This window comes from Ascaphus truei, chromosome 2 (genome assembly GCF_040206685.1).
Source record: "Ascaphus truei isolate aAscTru1 chromosome 2, aAscTru1.hap1, whole genome shotgun sequence".
Lineage (NCBI taxonomy): Eukaryota > Metazoa > Chordata > Amphibia > Anura > Ascaphidae > Ascaphus > Ascaphus truei.
In genome coordinates this window covers 331,715,245-331,738,672 of record NC_134484.1, presented here as the reverse complement: position 1 = coordinate 331,738,672, position 23,428 = coordinate 331,715,245, and the positions used below count along the sequence as shown (strand labels likewise).

The window sequence follows — 23,428 nt, the reverse complement described above, 5'->3', positions numbered from 1 at the left end:
CCAAATGCAGGGGGAAAAGGGTTGATTCTGTGGTGATCCTTGATGGCTGTCTCTTAGGGATCTTGTAACAGGAGCCATCTATGCTGTAAACACACAGGTTATATGCTCCAGGTCATTGCCGAGCAAAATTGCGGCATCAACCCAGGCAATACCCCCACCTCCCTCATGCCACGACCGGCACCCCAATCCAAAAAGACTCGGGCAACCTGGAGTGACTGCGGTCCTCCATCTGGCATGGTCACTTGCATCCCGGTGCCCGGGAGCAAATCCTCTAGCCGCACCATATCAGGGCGAACCAGGGTAATGGTGGCACCAGAGTCCAGCAAGCCGTCCGCTTGCCGGTCCCTGATGGTCACCCTCCGCAGATGCTTCTGCTGGACATCGTTGCGTTGCCACCCGACTGGTGCAACCTGATGCCGCCTGATCTCCGCTGCTAGTTCCTGGGGGTCAGGCGCAGATCTCTCCGTGGACGTCGCTCTGTGGGTTGAACCACGGCTGTGCTTGGATCCGGTGTGTGCCAGCCGCACACAGGCGACTGGCCTCGCAGCTTGCAATCATTGCTCCTGGTGGGGTCCCCCGGACCGGTTTCGGTACGGGCAGTCTGGTCTAAGATGACCGACCTTATTGCAGGAAAAACACTGCCTCTCATGTCTAAACTCTGCAGCTTTGGGTGCTTTGCCATCTGCTGCAGTCTTGTGGGTCCACTGAGGGGTGGATTTGGCTCCCCTGGCCGGGGTGGCCACCTCTTTGGGAGCTGCTTTTTTGTTAATTAAAGCCCTGCTGGTCTCATACTCATCTGCCATCCTTGCAGCTTCTCCATGGGTTTTAGGTTTCTGATCAAAGATCCATCCGAGGGAAGCTGCTGCAATAGTTGCTCCAGCACGACTAAGTCCAGTAAGGTATGGAGCTGATTAACCCCATTACCCTCCACCCAATGCTGGTCATACAGCGCCAGCTGGGCTCCGAGTTCACACAGGACTCCTGGGGGTATCTTGTCCCCGCCCGGAACTTGCCCCTGTAAGCTTCAGGGATGAGTGCGTACTGGGCGAGCAACAAGTTTTTCACATGCCATAGTGGTTGGTATCCACGCGTGGAATGCCCTGCACAGTTTGTTTGGCCCTGCCGGACAACAAGGGCCATAATCTCATGACCATGCTTCTTCGTGGGACCTTGTAGGAGTCAAAGTCTGGGTTTCAAAGTCATTAAGAAAAGTGTCTATTTCATCCGTTCCATCTACAAACTTGCTGAAGCTGTGATGGTCCACCTTGGGAATATCCTGTTCCCCGTTGGCAAGGTGAGTGTGTGAGGCTTTTCCCAGTGCTACGGCCAGCATCTGGATATGCTCCGCTGCCGTAGCCCCCTCTCCCCATGCGGTCAGGAGAGCTGTGAGCCCAGGGGTGGCAAGTCCGGCAGCCGCAACGACCGCTTCCTCCACAACCGCTGGTGCAAAGCCACCAATATCCAGGTGGTCACCTGCTCCCTCCCCATGTCCTTGCAGCCCCGAGGCGGGATTAACCCCCTGCACTCTGGGCTGGTTGGTGTCCGCTGCAACTCCGGTGGAACCATTCGGGCTTCATGATCCTCCAAGTCTGCTCCAGCTGCCCTTTTGCCCAACCTTTGTAGCCTGTACATATTTCCACGATTCTCTCTCTGTCCCAGGATCGGAAACTTCCTGAGCGGTTACTCATGTTGGGATGTTTAACACAGGGATATGGATAAGGGAAACTGTGAAATATCTTTGCTCTTGTGAAGCGTGTGTAAGTTACCACTCGCAATCTACGAGTTTCCCTCACTATGATACAGAATCTCACAGGAGACTATATCATGGGCTCAATCAGTATCCCGTCGCTGCCACCAGTAAATAAGCTTGTCACAGGAGACCAAGATTTATACACACATTAATACTGGGATTCTCGACTGAGCACAACAAGGAGGGCAAAATAAATTGTAATTGTTTCTTTTCAGACAAACACACAAATCTTCACACTTATACTTAATAAAACACTTACTGGGTACAGGGAACAAAATCAAATGTCCTTGGAATGAAACAAAGTCTCTGGGCACCCCTGCACGCATGCCAGTGGGTGCGCAAATTGATCCATGTAACAGTTCCTGGCTAGGGGCACAAGTTGCCACCCCTATATCTCCCCCAAAAGGAAAAAGTTTGTTCAGTCCTTACAGGGTTCGTTTGGGAACCCTTAGCTCTAACGCATTCCAGAAGAGGGGCACGATCCTTGGTTACGATATAATTAACCCCTCACACTCCGGAACCACGGACGTTGGAACTTGGTGAATCTGATGAAATCTTCAGATGGAACTGCCAGGAATTGGGCAGCAGGCATCTTTATTGGGTTAAGGGTCCTGTACCTAACATGCACAACCAATCCCTCCCGTGGGAACATTTCTCCCACCTATCCCCGACTTGCCAGTACCTTGCAAAGAGGGCAGAAGCTGCTTCCCGGTTTGCACGGAGCAGGTGCTAACCTCACACCTGAGCTCCTTACAATACCGGGTCTTACCCCTTACCTGGGGACAGCAAGTCTGTGATCTGGCCACAAGGTGTGAACAGCCCATATGTTGGACCGATTCCTGGTACTTAACAATTTCAAGGCCGTCTTAAGGTCTCTGTGGCTTTTCAACTCCGGACTTCTCATAGACACTGAGGCACCAACTCTGCAGGGTGCCTTGGAAGTACGGAGATAAGAAATCCCTCAGCTCATCCACCCTTAACATATTTACATGTTAAAGGATTTATTCCCGGGCTGACAGGAAAGTTTCCTGTCTTTACATTTAAAACCGGCACTGAAACACGCTTTATTTTTTATACTGTATGTGGTTTCTACCTGTATAAACAATATAAAACAAATATGTATGTATCATATTTCTTCAGCTACCTGGGGCCCAAAAATTAGATTGCTAGCTTACTCCTAGCGCAAGTTAGCCACTTAATTGGATGGGGTTCTGCGGTCTGATCTAGTTCCCACGCTGACATACTTTCCCCCTTCAAGTTAAGGGGCTAACAAGACGGCTGGATACATTTTGACAGAAAAGCACTTCAGCTAAACCGCAAACCACTTATCCAATTGACCTTGTGGTTTAGAGGTCTAGGGCTTAGAAAGTGATCCCTATACTTCTAAGCGGCCACCCATTCAAAGGCACGCTTCTTCAATCAGCGCTTGGTTTAGCGCAGCAGCTCCCCCTTGTGTCGCAAATACAATTGGCACATTTTACATATATTCACATAGCTGCAGCTAGGTTTTGAGCTGCAAAATGGAGACAATAAAGATGGTGGAGGGGAAAACAGGATATTACGATGTACACACCATTAACCCATTTAGTCCAAATGCGATTTAGGGTTAACCAGCTGGGTATAATGCCTTTATTAGTTGCCTGATTAACCCCCTATCGCCACAATGGGCATGCTATGGACGTCTGGTGGAACTGGCACTTTTCTAGTTTTGCATATAAATGATTCTCCCGAAGACGAGACAGGATCAGCTTAGTGTGATGAATGTGTTCAGAGAGAGATTTAGAGAAGATAAGAATGTCGTCAAGATAGACTATGACAGAAAGATTGAAGAAGTCTCGACAAATCTCGTTGACGAACTCTTGAAAGACTGCCGGGGCATTACATAGGCCAATGGGCATAACTAAAAATGTGTAATTCCTGAGCTACATTATTTCTGATACTGGATTCTCCAAGGACCCTGCCAAACTCAAGGCAGTTCTTGAATGGCCACAGCCAACCTCTTTGAAAGCAATTCAATGTTTTTTAGGATTTGCTCATTATTATCGTAAATTCATCAAAAAAAATTCTTCTACTATTGCTCCGATCACAGCTCAACAAAGAAAGCATTGGATACCTCTTCCTGGCCACCTGCGGCACTTCAAGCCTTCAAATCTCTCAAAGAGCCTTTTGGGTCTGCAGCTATCCTAGTTCACCCAGATCCTAAATTACCCTTTACTCAGGAGGTGGATGCATCTGATTTTGGGGCAGGCACCATTCTCTCTCAAAGACATTCACCTCAAGACAAACTTCACCCCCGGGAGCTCCTTGCTATCAAGCTTGCACTTCAAGAGTGGGGACACCTCCTGGAAGGTACTGAGAATCCCATTTCAATTCTTACTGATCATAAAAATTTGTTATACATGGAAAACGCTCGCTGTCTTGGTTTTTATTAACCCACGCAATATTATGCTGATTATATGTATTTAAGTTGCATTCTTTGCTCTTCATGGGCTGTTCCACTACATCTTTATCATCTTAATTCTTTATCATTAATATACAATCCACCCATCTTCTGAAGATCTTAGTAGTGTCCATTAGGGATTTATTTCTTATCTATTACTTATAGATAAGTACAGTGACAATCAATGCATTTTTGACAAATGTTTGTTTTTATTTAATTTTAATGTATTGTATATTTTTTTCATTCTTTTAGGTTGTCCATTCAGTGCCATTGTGGCAAACCATGCCCATATTGTGGGCATGGTTTACCACTGTGACAATCAATTGGTTTATTGGCAAATGTTTGTTTTTATTTAAATGTAATGTATTTTATTTAGTGCTTGTTTTTTATTTCTAGCTTGCCCATTTATGGCCATTGTGGCAATCCATGCCCATATTGTGGGCATGGTTAAACCACAGTGACAATCAATGGGTATAGGGGGTCGGGTGGAGGTCGTTGCACGGGGAGGGTAATTGGTGGGTAGCTGGAGGGGGTGTCAACCCATTAATTACCATAGTGGTTAATAAAAGGGATTTTGCTCATTATTGTACTGTGTTTATTTTTGGGTGGGGGGGGTTGAGGCAGTAGGGTGCCCAGTCATTGCCATTGGGTTATCTTTGCTCCCATTGAGAGTATAGGTAACCACACTGGCAATCAATGAGTGTATTGGTGTTTGTATTGTATTTTAATTTGTATTGGGGGTGGAGGGGGTAAGTGAAGGGGGTAGCTGCCACGGTGTGCGTGGTTAGGCCTCTCGGGTGGGTAGAGGGATGGTTTAACCCCTTCATTAATTTAGCAGTAGTAACTAGTAGCAGTTACTACTGCTAAGGTAATGAAGGGGTTAGCCCCTTCCACAACCTTCCCTGTAGGCCTAACCACCCAACTTGGTCCAACTACCCCTTTCACCTACCCCTTTTAATTACACAGTATTGAAGCAGGGATCTCTGGAGCTGGACCGCATTAATTTCAGCCTCTGGGACCCCCGCTTCCCAAGTTACAGGCCCCAGAATGGTTCCAGTATCTCCCTGTATTATTATTATTATTATTATTACTTACTGTCTTTGGTCCTGCTGCCACGTGCGGCCATGCAACCGCAGCGGTCGCAGTACCAAAGCATTAAGTATGTCTTGCTACATCTGTACCTACAGTACATCCCGTGGCTACCTTACTGGCTAGTAAAGTATTGCCATAACAAGCTTTCGAGAGTTCTCTCTCTTGCTCAGGTCAAGATAACGTCTTAGGCACATGAGAGAGAACAGTAAATAAACAAATAGGGCAATACATGAATGAAAAGGACAGTGAGACATAGGTCCATAGAGTGGATCCATCAGCAATATTCATGGGTGGGAAAGAAAGAGAAAAAAAATTATCTATATGCTGAAATTAATTACTTTTCTTTAATTAAATGTTAATTTTGAAGGAATGTACTCATTCTTACACAGAAATAAGAAAATAAAAATATAGTGACATGTTGCACTGAAATTATTAAAACATGTCACGATGTAACCCCCAATTCTCCATGCAATGATATATCATATGGTAACATTACTTTCATCTCTCCAGCTACCGGGTACCTTATCTCATTCATTAGGAGTGAAATTGAAATAGTAGCATTATTTCTCTAATCATATCCAGTGGGGAAAAACATTACATTATTTAGCTTTTGCCATGTAATGCTTTACTAACTGCTAAGGTAACCAAGGGGTTAACCCCTACCAACACCCACCTTGGGAGCCTAATAAACCTCCCCTGGGCAACTAGCTCCACTAGCTCCACCACCCATCCCCAAAAAACCTAATACCCACCCACAATACTAATAGCCAATATTCCGATTCACCAAATATAGCTAATGCAGCTTTTGTCCATTCAGAAAAGTTTTTATTTATCTAAAAACTAACAAATACAAAAAACACAAAATATTTAAAACATGAATCCATTGATTATCACTGTGGCTACCTAGACCCTCTCAATCCGATACAATTTACACTAAAAAAGAAAACTGTGTATTTATTATTTATTATATTAACTGCAGGGCATTCATTATTAGTTGCATTATAATAGCTTACTTTGATGGATGCAAAACTTGGTACCAGGATATGGGATTATATGTAAAGGCTGATGCACAGTGTGGGTATGGGATTAAAGTATTTGGCTCTGGCACCCAGCTCATTGTTACAAGTAAGTTTGTATTCTTACGATTTTCCAACCAGATACAATACTTCCTTTCTTTTGTTTTAAGGCAAGCCACTGCATGATAATTACATACTGTATGTCAAAATGAAAAGATATTAAAGTATGCTAGAGCAAGCATCAGTATTGTACTTCAGTATTAAGTGATACCTTTTTTATTTGGACTAACAATTGATATTATGAGACAAGCTTTCGAGAGTTCTCTCTCTTCCTCAGGTCAGGATAACAGTTTAAAGTAGATGAGAGAGAACAGTAAATAAACAGACAGGGCAATAACTGATGAAAGGGACAGAGACATAGGACCAGGCATCCATCAGCAGTGGGAAGGTTCCTATAATATGGTTTTAGAGTGATAATAGAATAATAAGCACAATGCACAGTACTAAATAATATGTAGAATGGTAAAGGCTGCAGTAGAGTTTGGGTGTTGATTATATAAAGTATTTGGCTCTGGCACCAAGCTCTTTGTTACAGGTACATATGGTAACCTTACGGATTGTAACACATATCTACAGAAATTTTTCTTTAATTACCCTTTTTCTTTTAGGATTGAATGATAATTACATTGATCACATGCAAATTATACAAGTGTATACAGCACCTAAACACCGAAATTGTTAAGACGAGTTACATCGTAATCCATAATTTTTTATGCACAAAAACTCTTCCTGGTGATACTACCTGTCAGCTATTCAGCTCCTGGGTGTGCTATTCTAATGAGTGAAAATGTTGTAGCTAATTCAGGTGAAATCATGTAAAAAAAAAAAATATACAAGTATAGTACCAAAAATAGACATAAAACAGAAAGCTTGATGCCATTTTTCACCAATGTTCATGGTTCAAGCAATATTTGCCACTTGCCAGTTTTTTTGCAAATATTTTCTCAAACACGGCAAGCTTCGCAAAAGAAATGTGACAAGCAGTCAAAGTCTTGCGGCCTTTTTTAAATTCCATTTACTCCCGTTTTTGCTAAATTCATGTGAAAACGGACACAATTCTGAGCAATGTGAACGTTTGCGAAAATTTCACGAAAATGCAAACTTTAAGACAAAAACTAGAAAAATGTTAAGAAGCAACTTGGAAATAATGCGCACATCCCTATAGTAATTACAAATAGCAGTAGAAGACAAGTAGCATTTTTGCCTGTTTACTACTGTATATAGTATGTTCTGTTGGGGATTGAGGGGGAAGAATTTAAAAGTTGTTACTTTATCTTTGCATAGCAATAGTATGACATACTCAACATACAGTACTATACAGTAATATGTGTTAAAATCAATGCTTGGCTCAACTCAAGAGAAAATACACGTTTAAAAGTTATGGGCAATGCTTTAGTTTTCAGAATCCAGTTACTTTTAAACTAACAATAATATTTACTAGAAACTACTGTATATATTGCAGCCATGCTATGGGATTATTTGTAAGGGCTAAAACACAGTGTCACAGACGGGAGATTGTACCATACCAAAGTATTTGGCTCTGGCACAAAGCTTATTGTTACAGGTAAGTACATAATGTGTCCTTACTGATTTTCAAACCAAACACAGAGTTTAGTCCTCAGCTTATAATGTAGTGTTCCATTTGAGGACAAATCACTGAATGGTTATAACTTAGATACAAATTCAGTATAATACCGTTATAATGCAATGGTTAATGTATAATGTGAATGTATAGATGCAGCCACCAGTATTAGATCACTTGCCTTGGAAAATCTGGGGCAATCTCGCTGTAAATGCCTCAATATGCCTCAACATTTCTATGAGATTCCTAATGGCCCATCTGATTAACACAGCAGGGGTCCCTGCAGTCCAATTCAAACTGAATGGGACTACAGGGCCCCCCCCCCCCCCGTCCTGTGTTAATCCGATGGGCCATTAGGAATCTCACAGAAATGTTGAGCCATATTGAGGCATTTACAGCGAGATGCCTTAGTTTTTACCCAGGCAAGTGATCGGATACTGGTGGCTGAATCTGTAACATCTGCCAACCTTTACTCCCTAAATAATTTTTAAAGTTTATGTGCTCTCTATGTAAAGTATTTGCTGTTGGTGACTTTTGGAAAAATTGAAGGTTATAGCAATTTTGGGGGAAATTTACAAATTGCAAGAACTGCTGTGAAGATTTTGTCACATCTAAAGAGAAGAAACATCATTCCTACTTGTACAGTATGCATATGCTCAGTAACAAAAAAAGAGTCTAATGTTTTAGAAGGAGCAAAAATAACATATAATCGTTCTCTAGAATAGCAATATCTGACAGAATAGTTGCAAAAAGCTCTGGGTCATACAGAACAGATGTAGCCAGACTTGCTATCCCCAGAGCCGCGGGAATTAAAGCAAAACGCTGTGGCTCCAGGGACAGTGAAATCAGCTGCCTGCGGGAGTCTGTTTGGTGAACGGGATCCCCCAAGGAGAATTTCTCACTCCTGGGAGAAGCGAACACTGAACCTGGCTACATCCGTATGTACTGTATCAAGGCAATAGTGCTGCAATTCTGGGGCACATTATCTGCACTATATGTACAGTACAGTATGTATAGAAAACACCTAATTATTTAATTTATTTATCAATTAAATGTATTTGTTAAAAAAAATAATTGTTCTTCCTGCACTGATGCCCCTTAGAGTAACATTAACTGGCCGCAATCCGGATGTTGAGTTTCTTATTGTTTGGGAGTGAAATTGTAACAGCTAATTCAGGTGAAACCATGTATAAAAGCCTGGCAACAAATATACACAAAAGTAAGCAGCGTTATACGTTTGCTTATGTTCAGAGAATATGAAAAAGGAAGAGATTAAATGTTTCTTTATCTCCATTTATAAAATGTTATACTATCACTGGAACATAGTAGCATATCTGTCTGAATTGGTTAAACTGGCAATGTTTGATTCAGTTCATCAGAGAAGTTTAGCAGTTAGAAGTACATCTTTAATTCTGGGAATGCAGTGTGACTTCTTAGAATAGAACCGTTCAAATTAGAATAACTGAGCTGTGCTATGCTATGCTAATAACACAGCTGTGCTATGGAATAATTTGTAAGGGCTAAATCACAGTGTGGGTTGGTACAAAGTTTTTGGCTCTGGCACCAAGCTCATCATTACAAGTAAGTACATAATTTTACTGATTTTCTAAATCACGGAATGATTATTACAGTGATCTCAGAAAAAATAATAATATTGGCACATAAAATGAATACAAATGTATGAATGGGTGAATATACAGTATATGCTACACTTACATTGTTAAGACGAGTCAGAATAATCCCTTATTCTTCGTGCACTGCATGGAGATGTTAGTTGTTGGCAACCCATATTTCAGGTGCGTTGTTGCATCAGGAGTAAAATTGTAATAGCACATTCAGTTGAAACCATGTGAAAAAGCTCATTGTTACACGCAAGTTTCTATTGTTTTATGAATGTTACAATATTTAATACTAATCTTATCTCGCTCTCTCTTCTAAAAAGACTTCATGCAATAATGCAACTTAACCAGAGATCTTTATTAAACCTCAATGTTAATATAGACCGTTCTTCACTGAACAAAATGTGCATCACTATTATTAGCACAGATTTGCGTAGCTTTTACTTTTCACAATGCTAGCACACATTTTTTTCTTTTTAGAAAATCTTTTAAATGCTTTTCATGTGACGCCTTTTATTTGATCAACATAAAAATGATTCTTAAATGTAGTTGTTCAACATTTTTACAGTTGTGAGCCTGTAATCACATTTACAGGGTTATTCACTCAGCTACATTCCGGAATAACACACCCAATACACAGTTAAATGCCCCTGCCTTGAATGGAAGTTAATGCTGGATCAGGGGCATTACCATCATAGACATTAATGTTACAAATTGTATTTGTCATTTAATTCTCATTTTGATCAATTTTGATTCAGCTAATAGATTTTTTTCAAATTATTTAATTGATGTGATTACTTAAATTGCTGTATACATGGCTGGTGCTAAATAAATCCACCCATCAATAATGAATATCCTGGTATCTACTGTACTTTCAACTATATTCCTTATAATAGAAATACTACATTGGGAGAAATAAACTACATCACATTTATCAAATAAATAAATCACATTTCTAATTTTTTTTACTAAATCTGGATCAGTGTTTTAAACCAGTTTGCCATAGTTTTGCACCTGTGAAACTTTGATAAATAGACACCTTCGTTATGAGTGAGGAGAATTACAGTACCTACTGTATGTACACATTAAACAAACTTTGCTGATCAATTTATGAGTAAACTGAGGTGTGGAGGTGCTAAGGCAATAGGACCCAGATCCACAAAAGAGTGCTAAACTTTAGCACACCTTTAATCCCATTGATATAAATGGGGGCTGAAGCGTGCTAAAGTTTAGCATCCTTTTGTGTGCTCTGGGCCTTGGTAGGTAACATACTGGCTGACATGTAGAAAAACTTTTCAGGATGATAAAGCAAGAAAATGTTGGACATCTCTTTATCTTACTTAAATTGGGGAATTGAGGGAAGATTTTCAGAGAGAACATAAAATAATAATATATTTTTTTTAGCAAATCATAAGGAAGTTTCCCTCGAAAATACAAAAAGTTGACTGGTACAGTATGTGCCACACAAAGTTTTTCATGAGCACCATATTCATTTCCCAGTTCTACTATCCCTCATGATTTAATGCATTTACAGATGCTAAATGCTGATACTAGTACCAATACTTTATTCTTAACTAATTGGGTTATTCCACTTCAGGTATCCACAAACCAGCATCATTACTGTGGATGAGTGCTAGTAGCTTTCAATACTAAATAAATTCCCTCATGTAGCTTGGTATGAACATTTTGCTTTGTAACACTGATCCTGCAACACATGCCTGGACCACAAACACACAGTTATTTTAGTATATCACAGCACTCCGTTTTTGCTAAGAAAATTACCCCTGTGCAAAGAAGCCAATGTGAAAATTTTTGGAACAGGCACAAAACTTTCTGTGATTCGTAAGTATCGTTTTGTACATACCAATGTAGCCAAATAATAGAATCATTTCAACCTTACAAAAAATGTGTGCAATACTCTTGGAGTGGCATGGACAAGTTGCACCTATTTAATAAAAGTTCTCTACACGTATATTCCTCCTCTTATGTTTCCCCCTTTTTATGTGGAGAATGGTTTAGTTAAACAAATGCATATGCTGATCTGGGATTTATATGGGGGTATTTCATTTAGTTACAATGGTATACCTTTGCATTGATAATCAGGGTGCTCATTTCTTTTACACTGGTTTTGCCCTATTCTATTTGGTAAATAGAGAATTGTTTATATATATATATATATATATATATATATATATATATATATATATATATATATATAGCACTGAACTTATGCAGCATGTAGGACTATATAAAAACGATATCCATAATGTAAAAGTAAAATCAGAGAATAAACCTTGTAGAGAAAACCTATATGTTTACAGTACCTTTTTTATATTGGGAAGTTGAACTGAAATATAGATAGTACATTGTTCAATAAAAAATGTAAATACAATTTTTTTTTTTTGGGTGCATGGCACAAGTTATCATTAGAGATGGGCGAATTTGCCCAAAATTCGTTTCCCGGATTTTCGCTGATGTTACCACCAAAATTCGTTTCGCGGTGCAAACGGATTTGGGCAGTTTCGACCTGCACGAATTCATCAAAAACCGCCACTGGATAAAACTCGTGGATGGATTTGTAGAATCCAATTTGCGGATTCAGCAATCTGTTGGCGGATTCTTAAGAATTTGCCAATGGATTGCTGAATCCGCAGATTGGATTCTACAAATCCATCCACGGGTTGTGGAATCTGGGGAGTGTATTGGTAGTAATAATAAAAAATCTGCAAAATGCAAATTACCTTTTTTGAGATTGATCCGCTGAATTCCGTGAACCAAAGGAACCGGCTGATCCGCTGCGGATCCAAACTCGCCAAACAAATTGCCCCTCTCTAGTTATCATTGACAAACTATAAATGTATATTACAGCTTTAATTACATAAATATTATAGTGTCAAATATGTTTATAGATCTAGCTGCAGTGTAATATCATCCTATTTCATCGTATTGTCTTTTTCCTTACAGACAGCATGTCATAGTTCAGATTGCTTATATATGTCAGCTGAATATAATTGAATTCAAGTGTTTTATTTGTGCTAAATCGCATTTAAAGTAGAATACATGTACTGTATGTCAAACCATAATGCTTGATGTAGTATTTGTATTAAAACACAAACACAAACAAATTAATACTTAGCAATAAACGCCTTAATGTTTCAATGTATATGTGGGAGACTTCCAATATATGTGGAAACATTAATATGGTATAATTAAAAAATATATATTTTATATTAGATACAAAATATAATCTGATATATGCAAGTTTTAAAAAAGTAATTACAAAGAATACGAGCAAACAGTAGAATATTGTTTTGTAAATGTTACCAAACCTTTCTCTAACAGTAAAATGTCACACCTTTAATGTAATTGCAGGATACTTTATTTGTACTGTAGCAGTGGTTTTCTCAAATGTTCTAACTAAGGCTACATACAGTTATTGCATAGAAATTGTGAAGTTCAGTAACTAGTAAGACATTTCAAGACTGTAATTCATTGACATAACTGCATTAATATAATATAGTCTACAATATTGGGCAAAATCCCTTATCGTATACCTGCTAAAGGTTTCTGGGAAATATAAAAATTCTGTGGGAAATTTTTGTAGACGGCAAATTTTAAGCTATGTTTTAGGACTATATTTACAGGGGTATATACAATAGATAGATTGATATATGGTATGTACTGTATGTGTGTGACAAAGAGAGAGAGAGAGAGAGAGAGAGAGAGAGAGAGAGAGAGAGAGAGAGAGAGAGAGAGAGAGAGAGAGAGAGAGAGAGAGAGAGAGAGAGAGAGAGGAGAGAGAGAGAGAGAGAGAGAGAGAGAGAGAGAGAGAGAGAGAGAGAGAGAGAGAGAGAGAGAGAGAGAGAGAGAGAGAGAGAGAGAGAGAGAGAGAGAGAGAGAGAGAGAGAGAGAGAGAGAGAGAGAGAATATACACTGTGTTCAGAGAAAACAGGACCTCTTTTCTTTTTGGTTGTATCTTGCAGGAAAAGCACTACATTTTCATGAAGCTTTAAACAATTATAGGTCTGTCACAGTAGATTCTTACATTTAAGAATGATTTGATAATCTAATAAATGTTGTTTGGAATTAGTGACAGAATGATGACATCTTCAAGTGCATACAGTAGTTACAAAATGGTGTTTAGCGCAGAAGATAAGCATGTTATAAAGTGTTTTACAGAGCAAGAATTATGGTCCAAAACACTTCCATAAAATGTTCCCTAATAAAAGATGGTTGCTTGGAGGACTGAAAAAACAAATGAGTAAAACAACGTATCATTTAGGAGGCAGAGCAGGTGGATCAACACATTAGCGATTATGCAATCAGATAGTGGTATTCTCGTCTTCGGGCGTGCGTTTCAGCAGGAGGACATTTTGAACACACACTTTGAATTCAAACTACAGTATACAGTAATCTTTCAGATTAGATACCAACAGTTTAACACATTTATGAACTACGAAGGAAAAACTCCTATTTCTCGTTTAATGAACATAAACCTACCTCAGTGTATCTGGTACTTGTTGACATAATACAGTGACATCAATTTAGTTAACATCAGTTAATTGTCTACATTGTGCTTCTTATATATTGTTAAACTACATAACAGTTCTACAATTGTGCACATTTTCATGGGGATTGAGCAATAATTATATAAAATATATAAAATATGATAACAAAACGAAAGGGGTCCTTTTTTCATGAACACGGTGTATAGTCTATATTAATCATGTTTCAAATGTCCTCTTTAGGTGAGAGTAAAAGCCCTAAGGCGCCTGATGTGACCATATTGAATCCTTCCAAGGTAGAGGTGGAGAAGACTGGGAAGGGAACATATCTGTGCCTCCTAGAGGGCTTTTTCCCTGATGTGATCAAGGTCGTCTGGTACAAAAAAGGAAATAACAATGAGCTGGAGTCAGAACAAGGGGAAATCAAACTGATGACAAAAGTAAACTATACTCTGTAAGCAGCTGGATTACAGTGAGAAAATCTGACCTGGGCAACAATTTCATTTGCAAGTTTAAACATGAAGGGGTGTCAGCTGCTGAGCACTGGGGTGAAACGGCTACTGAAGAATACACATCTGGCAAAGGTAAATCTACCTATTTACCGATAAAAGGGCAGTCACAAGTACTGTACATACCACTACAGTATTTACATGTTGTAATTACACGTCATTTTCTCTACAGGTTGCGTATATATATATATTTTTATATATATATATATATATATATATATATATATATATATATATACTTTTTATTCTGGGTATATTAGCTACCATGGTTGTTTGGAATAAACTGCTTCATGATTCAGCTTTGACCTCTGTAAGTTCTTGCTTCATACTGCTCAGTTGGGTAAAGGCTTCAACAGACCCTTACTGCAAATAATTATTTTATAAATGTGCCTAACATTGGAACGATTATTCAAATGGCAACAAATGTGTCAGATAGCTGAGAGCTTTCAATTTATTGTTCTTTATTTATGTATCAACAGAATGTTTAGACCAGGGGTGGCCAACCTTTTTTTCACGCATGCCAATAGATGGGAACAAATATTTTGCTGGACCCGTTGTCCTACTGCCCCCTACATCCGGCTTAAATTAATAGCTAAACCCAGACTAAAAAACACCCAAAATAAACAAGGATTATAAAAACATCAAAATATTACGAAACAGAAGAGAAGAAAAAACTTCAAATTATATAATCATAATATTTTTTTTAAAAAGGAACCTGAATTTAAAATGTCAAGCAGTTTCTCAACATTAGGATCGATTTTCGAGGTTGATAACAGAAGCAGACTGCGCCCACATGAGCGTCTGTCAATACAGATCTGTACTATACAAAAGTGTCTGCTCACAAAACAAATGGGGAATAACTTCAATTGCATTTTAATTCAATTATTTCAAATGATTTGATTTCTTTATGTTTTTAATTGTTAAAGGAGTTATTAATATAGGGTTCATTTTCAAAACGTATGTTAATATTCATGTTTCACCTGCCATGTTTTTTCATTTTAAGGATTTCGCATTGTTCCTTTCCTTAATCGATTTTTCAGTTGATTTTTAGTTTTTGCTCCTTCATCAGGCTCACATTCCAAATGCCGTCCCGGGCTACAGCTTGGTCCGCTGTCAACATGTTAGCCACCCTCGGTTAAAATGTATATTTGTGTCATATATTTAGACGGGGCAAAAAATGTAACTATATGATGTGGTGGGTTTGCGGTTCTGAGCTTGCTTGCTAGGATTGTGTGTTTATTAATCCATTTTAGGGTATGTCTGTGTCTGCCTGTGAAGAGATGAGGGATTTATGGAGCCTCGGTTAGGGCCGAGTTACATTTGCATATTTGCACAGGTCTATTTATTAATAAATGTGCGGCTTGCGTTACTTTTTCCTGATGGCTTTCTGCATTGGTTTTCTCCGTCTTGAAAGGGACATTTTTTTTTTTTTAGCGCAGAATACAGCAGCAGCATGTGCTAAATTCCACACCAGTCAAAATACACTTTAGAACTATTTTTTTAGACAGCAACTAGTCACCACACACTTTTGTCTTGATACATACAGTAGAACCCCAAGAATCAAACAGAAAACTCCTATTGATTTCAATAGTACTCTTTTCTTTGAAGCATACAGTGCAATTATTTTGCCCCAGATATGCTCCACATTGCGTTCACAAACAGACAAAACAGGAAATGATACTATAAGCTTCCATGCTGCTCTAAATTTGCAGTGGTGCATCACCTCTGTAAGCCCCACTGGCTTGTAATTCAACTATTGTGCACCACATTTAAAGCAGCAAAATATGGGAACTCTTATATGTTTTATTTTTTTAGTATTAGATAATAGTGACTGTTATTATTATTATTATTCAACACTGAATTACATTTTTAATTAGTTTAAAGCCTCTTTTGATTTCTATAGCAAGGTTTTAGCACACCTCACAGCAATGCAAGATATTTGTAACACTTTCCTGTTTGGGATAATTTGTTGCCAATGTTCCCAGCAGTTTGAACGACAAACTGTAACAATAGATAATGTTACCCTAGTAAAAATCAGGATACATTGTAGCTGCTGAGTTACACTGACTGAAGGATTGATTGAAACTGAAAGTCGGCTATAATGTTAGGCACAACAGGGTCAGGATTTTAACAGACGTATAACAGGAGCACCAAACAATTGCCAGCTTAGGTAATAATGTAACATGCTTTACATATTCGATTGCCAGCTTAGGAGCATTGTTACATGCTTTGCATATAAAAATAATAATAATAATAATAATAATAAAAAGTTGAAAAGTAGTATTGCTGCTTTAAGATCACAATACTTTTGAACATCTATTGGAAAATCCTTACTTTTCTTGTTGTTTGATTGTGCTATGTGTTGAAAACTAAAGTGTGTGTGTGTCAAATTGGAAATATTACTATATGCTCATTTGCATGTCTTAGACAGGTCTGCAACCCTGCCTTTCACCATTATCACCCAGCACACAGCACTTCCACTGCAGCAAGGGATTCTGGGAAATGACATACAAATGAGCACAAAGTGCCACCTTTTGCTTCAAAACCATATAACATGGTTACAGGACACACTTCAGAATTAAATTGAACCCTGAATTCTTTGTGCACTTGTGGGGTTATTTACTAATTCTCCTGACTGTAAAACTGGACACAACCAGTGAAAAATAATGGAATTGCTTGTGTTTGCACCGATTTTACACCAGATTCGCAACTGAGAGACTTAAGTAAGCAGATCCCCTTTGAAAGTCCTATTTATATATGAATGATTTGGTTTTACTGCAGCGCTATGTACATTAATGCGCTATGTAAATAAAGACATACAATACAATATTAACATACAGTATGTTAATTCTCTTCCACAGAAAATCCAACTGAAAATAAGAATGAAATACAAATTGGAGAAAACTGTGCCTACAGAGCTGATAACAGCACCGAGGGTAACCAATACTTTATGTATCTCTTTGCTTTTTATTCTAGCATGTTATGTGGATATACAGATGCAGCAACGAGTATCCAAACACTTGCCTTTGAAAATCTGTGGCAATCTCCAGTAATGCTGCAACATTTCTGTGACATTTCTGCAAACAGGCTAATGGCCCATCGATTAACACAGCGGGGTTCCCTGGCAGTCTCATTCAGTTTGACAAGGCTTCCTAGAACAAAACCATTTGTCTTTAAATAGATACAGTAGTGGAATAGTGTGTAACAAACAAGTAGCAGAACTGTGCACATGTAAATAAAAGGAGTGTTGCTGTGAGCATGTTAATTTAAAAAGTAATGGTGCTGTGGACCGGTAAAAATAAAAAAAAAGTAGTGGTACTTTGGATTTGTAAACAGCAATAGTTATAGTACTGATAGCATGCAAATAATAAAGAAGCGGTACTGTGGTTTTGTAAATACACAAGTCCCCTGTATAGATTAGAATCTTTTTTTTGGTGCCTGAGGCAGAGGGAGATAAAATAACGTATCCACGATCATAAGGAACCGACACTGGGATTTGAACAAGCTCCTCTGCTGCAAACTCAGCTGTATACATTCAATGTCTTTATTCACTGAGCCACTCATTCAATCCTGCAGTATCTTCACTTCCTTACAATGGTGTATATACAGTATATACATATATCTCACCAATCCGGGAGCCTGGATAGAAGCCACAGCACACTGGTATCATGAAGAAAATAATGTGTATTATGATCAAAAGTGACACCAACATTTCGGTCCACTATGGGACTTTCATCAGAGAGAGATATATGAAATGTTATTAACATACAGTATGCAGTATACAGTATGCATCTTTAATCATCATAATGAAATATATATTATTAAACATAATATATATAGAGATGAATAATAAATATTGAATTAGAAACATATGTACAGTATACAGAAGAGTGTGTGTGTGTGTGTGTGTGTGTGTGTGTGTGTGTGTGTGTGTGTGTGTGTGTGTGTGTGTGTGTGTGTGTGTGTGTGTGTGTGTGTGTGTGTGTGTGTGTGTGTGTGTGTGTGTGTGTGCGCATATATATACCCAAACATAATGAAGTCTGTATTAACTCTTAAGCACTCATTTTGAATATGTGCAATGCAATTACAATTGCAGGCCACACCAAGGGATTGAGGAGTTAAGTTATTTCACAATGGCTTCTTGCTTCTCTCTTTTGCTTCATACAGATGTGGTATACTTGAGTCCTGTGAATCCTACCATCTACAGAGCAGCGTATTTCACCTACATCCTCCTACTCCTGAAGAGCGCTACATATTGCTCCATCCTGCTCTTCTTCATGTGCAGGACAACAGTGAGATTCTCTCCTAAGAGCAAGAACATCAAGTAATGAGCCTGCTCTGCTTACAGCAACACTTGCAAAAACCCATGATGCCACGTACTCTACAACTTATGCTACCGTTGCTGCCCATAATACTGTTTCAAAATCACATTATCAACTTTTAACAAACCTTTCTATACTATTTACAGTGTTTTTTTTCTTTACCTTTCTTTTTAACGCTTGTAGCATTCTGGAGATATCTGTTTATCTATTCTTCGATATTAGGGAATGCATAAAATGGATGCCAAATATTTCCTATAATGTCATTTCAATTTGTTAAATAAAAAATGTTTATCAAATGAAAATATATTTGTTGTGTAATGTCTAAGGTGTAATATGAGAGGTTTCTGCTCTCCCTCTTCCGACAAAATAATATGTTTATGAGTTTCCACTAGGGCCCCCCATGTTGGTGACCTTGACGGTAGGGTTGCCAGGTGTCCAGTATTAAACCGGACTGTCCTGTATTTGGACACTCTGTCCAGTAAAACAATTAAGGTAATACTGGACATGTATATGTCTGGTATTACCTCCCTGGACATAGTGACCTGGCCGGCTTGGGGGCCATGGGATTTCCCTGAGCAGGGATGTTGCTACGGGGGCTGGGCAGCTTCCTCATCCTGATTGGCTGCATTACCAGTAGCAGCCAATCAGGAGAAGGTGTCAAGAGCCTGTGGGTGGGGCAAACAGAGGAGGAAACAGCATGGAGTGGAGAGAGGTGATAGATGTGTGTGTGTGTGTGTGTGTGTGTGTGTGTGTGTGTGTGGTGTGTGTGTGTGTGTGTGTGTGTGTGTGTGTGTGTGTGTGTGTGTGTGTGTGTGTGTGTGTGTGTGTGTGTGTGTGTGTGTGTGTTGCTCGAGCGTGTCGCAACTTTCACCATTACATAGTTATAGTTACATAATAGATGAGGTTGAAAAAGACATACATCCATCAAGTTCAACCTATGCTAAATTTAGATGACAGATACGTTATCCTATATCCGTACTTACAGTATACTGATCCAGAGGAAGGCAAACAAGAACCCCCAGTGAAATATCATCCAATGATATCTCCTAAGGGGAAAAATAAATTCCTTCATGACTCCAAGAATTGGCAATCAGATTACTCCCTGTATCAACATCCTACCCATGTTTACTTATTTGGTATATCCCTGTACACCATTCCTTTCTAAAAAAAGATGTCCAACCTTTTTTTTTAACAAATCTATTGTATCTGCCATAACAGATTGTGTCCAGTATTTTTGGAGAAGCCACCTGGCAACCCAAAAATGTGTTAACCATATGCTGCCATTTGGCTGATGTTCCTGATATTACTGCTGCCCTGGTACTGGTCTTAAGTAAAATATTATAGATGTATAATGAAGCCTTCATACATTACATTGCTTTCACTGATATAAATCTGATCTATTTAAGGAAAAGATGGAAACCATACGTCAGAACATCCCCTCTGTTTCCTCCTCCAATCCCACACCCCTTCCAAACTCTCCTCCTGCCTTCCTTGACTCTTTTTCCGCTAACTCGGAGGAGGATGTGTCACTGCTAATCTCCTCTTCTCCATCTACCAGCTGCCCTTTTTACCCCATTCCCTCCCATCTCCTAAAAACCTCTTTCTCCTACTATAATCCCTACGCGCACACACATTTGTAACTCTTCTGTACAGACCAAAGTTTCTGAATGTCTCTGGGCTATATCGTCCTGGATGGCCCTTCACCAACTTAAACTTAACATGGCAAAAACAGAGCTCCTCATACTTCCTCCCAAACCTGGCTCTACTACCTCCTTCCACATTACTGATGGAAGTACCATCTTTCACCCAGTAGCCCAAGCACGTTGCCTAGGGGTCACACTCGACTCCTCTCTCACATTGTCCCCTCACATTCAAAACGTATCTAAAACCTGTCGCTTTTTCCTCGGCAATATTACAAAGATACGCACTTTCCTCTGTTGCTCGACTGCTAAAACTTTGACTCGGGCCCTCGTCTCGATTACTGTAACCTCCTGCTGTCCGGCCTTCCTGCTCTCACCAGTCTCCCCTACAATCTATCCTTAACGCTGCTGCCAGAATCACTCTACTCTTTCCTAAATCTGTCTCAGCGTCTCCCCTGCTGAAATCACTCTCCTGGCTTCCTATTAAATCTTGCATCTCGCACTCAATTTTCCTCCTCAGTTTTAATGCTTTACACTCTTCTGCCCCTCCTTACATCTCAGCCCTAATTTCTCGCAATGCACCATCCTGACTCTTGCGTTCTGCTCAAGGATGTCTTCTCTCTACCCCCTTTGTATCTAAAGCCCTCTTCCGCCTTAAACTTTTCTCACTGACTGCCCCACACCTCTGGAATAACCTTCCCCTCAATACCCGACTAGTACCCTCTCTATCCACCTTTAAGAACCACCTTACTTGCTTAAAGAAGCATATGAGTAGCATTGTGGCTAATACTATACATGATACAGAAAAGCTTGGCCCCCTGCAGACGCACTTAGCAGAATGCCCTCCTACTATCTCTGTACGTTCTTCCTACCAATTAGATTGTAAGCTCCTCGGAGCAGGGACTCCTCTTCCACAATGTTACTTTTAGTATGTCTGATTCACTTATTCCCATGATGTGTTATTTGTAGTTATTTATATGATTGTCAAGTGTATTACTACTGTGAAGCGCTATGTACATTAATGGCGCTATATATATAAATAAATAAAGACATACATACATACATCTCCGCTTCTTCACAATACCATTTACTTGTTCCCCCAGCTCTAACTCTCTCCAATAATATGCAGCTCTGAGAAACACACCAACCTTCTTTTGCCCCCATACATTATTTTTGTACTCTCCCTTCCTTACAGGCCGAAGGTTCCTTGGAGCAGGGCCCTCCCTACCTGCTATACCAGTGTATGTGAATGGTGATATTTTATTATTGCTACCGTGTTCTGACCCCATTGTACTGCATTATGTAATATGTTGGTGCATTATAAGTAAATGATAACAGTATATATATATAAACACACAAGAGCTACCGCATGCACGCCAATAACATAATGGTACCCAAAAACTGGCAAATAATTCCAGATAGTATCACGGAATCCAGCGGTGTTCCAGGGAAGAGAAACCGTATTAAACAGCAAAAATGAATCCCTTGTGGGCCCACTTACCTGTGTGCTGTGCTTTTATACACCTAATTTACTATACAGTATATGACATTAGGACATCAGTCCAATTGACAGGTGTTATTGCTTTTGTACCACTCATTATATGATGTTTATTTGAGTAAGTTATCATCTTCCAGGCACACCTGTGTATACCCATGTATGTGTGCCTGTGTATACCCATGTATGTATGCCTGTGTATACCCATGTATGTGTGCCTGTGTATACCCATGTATGTGTGCCTGTGTATACCCATGTATGTATGCCTGTGTATACCCATGTATGTGTGCCTGTGTATACCCATGTATGTGTGCCTGTGTATACCCATGTATGTGTGCCTGTGTATACCCATGTATGTATGCCTGTGTATACCCATGTATGTATGCCTGTGTATACCCATGTATGTGTGCCTGTGTATACCCATGTATGTATGCCTGTGTATACCCATGTATGTGTGCCTGTGTATACCCATGTATGTATGCCTGTGTATACCCATGTATGTATGCCTGTGTATACCCATGTATGTGTACCTGTGTATACCCATGTATGTATGCTTGTGTATACCCATGTATATATGCCTGTGTATACCCATGTATGTATGCCTGTGTATACCCATGTATGTATGCCTATGTATACCCATGTATGTATGCCTGCGTATGCCCATGTATGTATGCCTGTGTATACCCATGTATGTATGCCTGTGTATGCCCATGTATGTATGCCTGTGTATGCCCATGTATGTATGCCTGTGTATGCCCATGTATGTATGCCTGTGTATACCCATGTATGTGTGCCTGTGTATACCCATGTATGTGTGCCTGTGTATACCCATGTATGTGTGCCTGTGTATACCATGTATGTGTGCCTGTGTATACCCATGTATGTATGCCTGTGTATGCCCATGTATGTGTGCCTGTGTATACCCATGTATGTGTGCCTGTGTATGCCCATGTGTGTGCCTGTGTATACCCATGTATGTGTGCCTGTGTATACCCATGTATGTGTGCCTCTGTATGCCCATGTGTGTGTGCCTGTGCATACCCATGTGTGTGTGCCTGTGTATACCCATGTATGTGTGCCTGTGCATACCCATGTATGTGTGCCTGTGTATACCCATGTATGTGTGCCTGTGTATACCCATGTATGTGTGCCTGTGTATACCCATGTATGTGTACCTGTGCATACCCATGTATGTGTGCCTGTGTATACCCATGTATGTATGCCTGTGTATACCCATTGTATTTATGCCTGTGTATACCCATGTATGTGTGCCTGTGTATACCCATGTATGTGTGCCTGTGTATACCCATGTATGTGTGCCTGTGTATACCCATATATGTGTGCCTGTGTATACCCATGTATGTGTGCCTGTGTATACCCATGTATGTGTGCCTGTGT

At 39.6% G+C, this 23,428-nt stretch overlaps 1 protein-coding gene across 1 annotated transcript; it reads left to right on the top strand.

The window, feature by feature from the left end:
- The first annotated feature begins 901 nt into the window (after positions 1-901).
- Positions 902-19,197, top strand: LOC142488244 (uncharacterized). The gene is given in 8 exon segments (XM_075588614.1): positions 902-1,017; positions 1,177-1,294; positions 3,970-4,099; positions 9,459-9,521; positions 14,308-14,490; positions 14,493-14,648; positions 17,435-17,509; positions 18,741-19,197. Coding segments are annotated over 8 exon segments (1,002 nt in total). The 3' UTR covers positions 18,902-19,197.
- Positions 19,198-23,428: the final 4,231 nt, after the last annotated feature.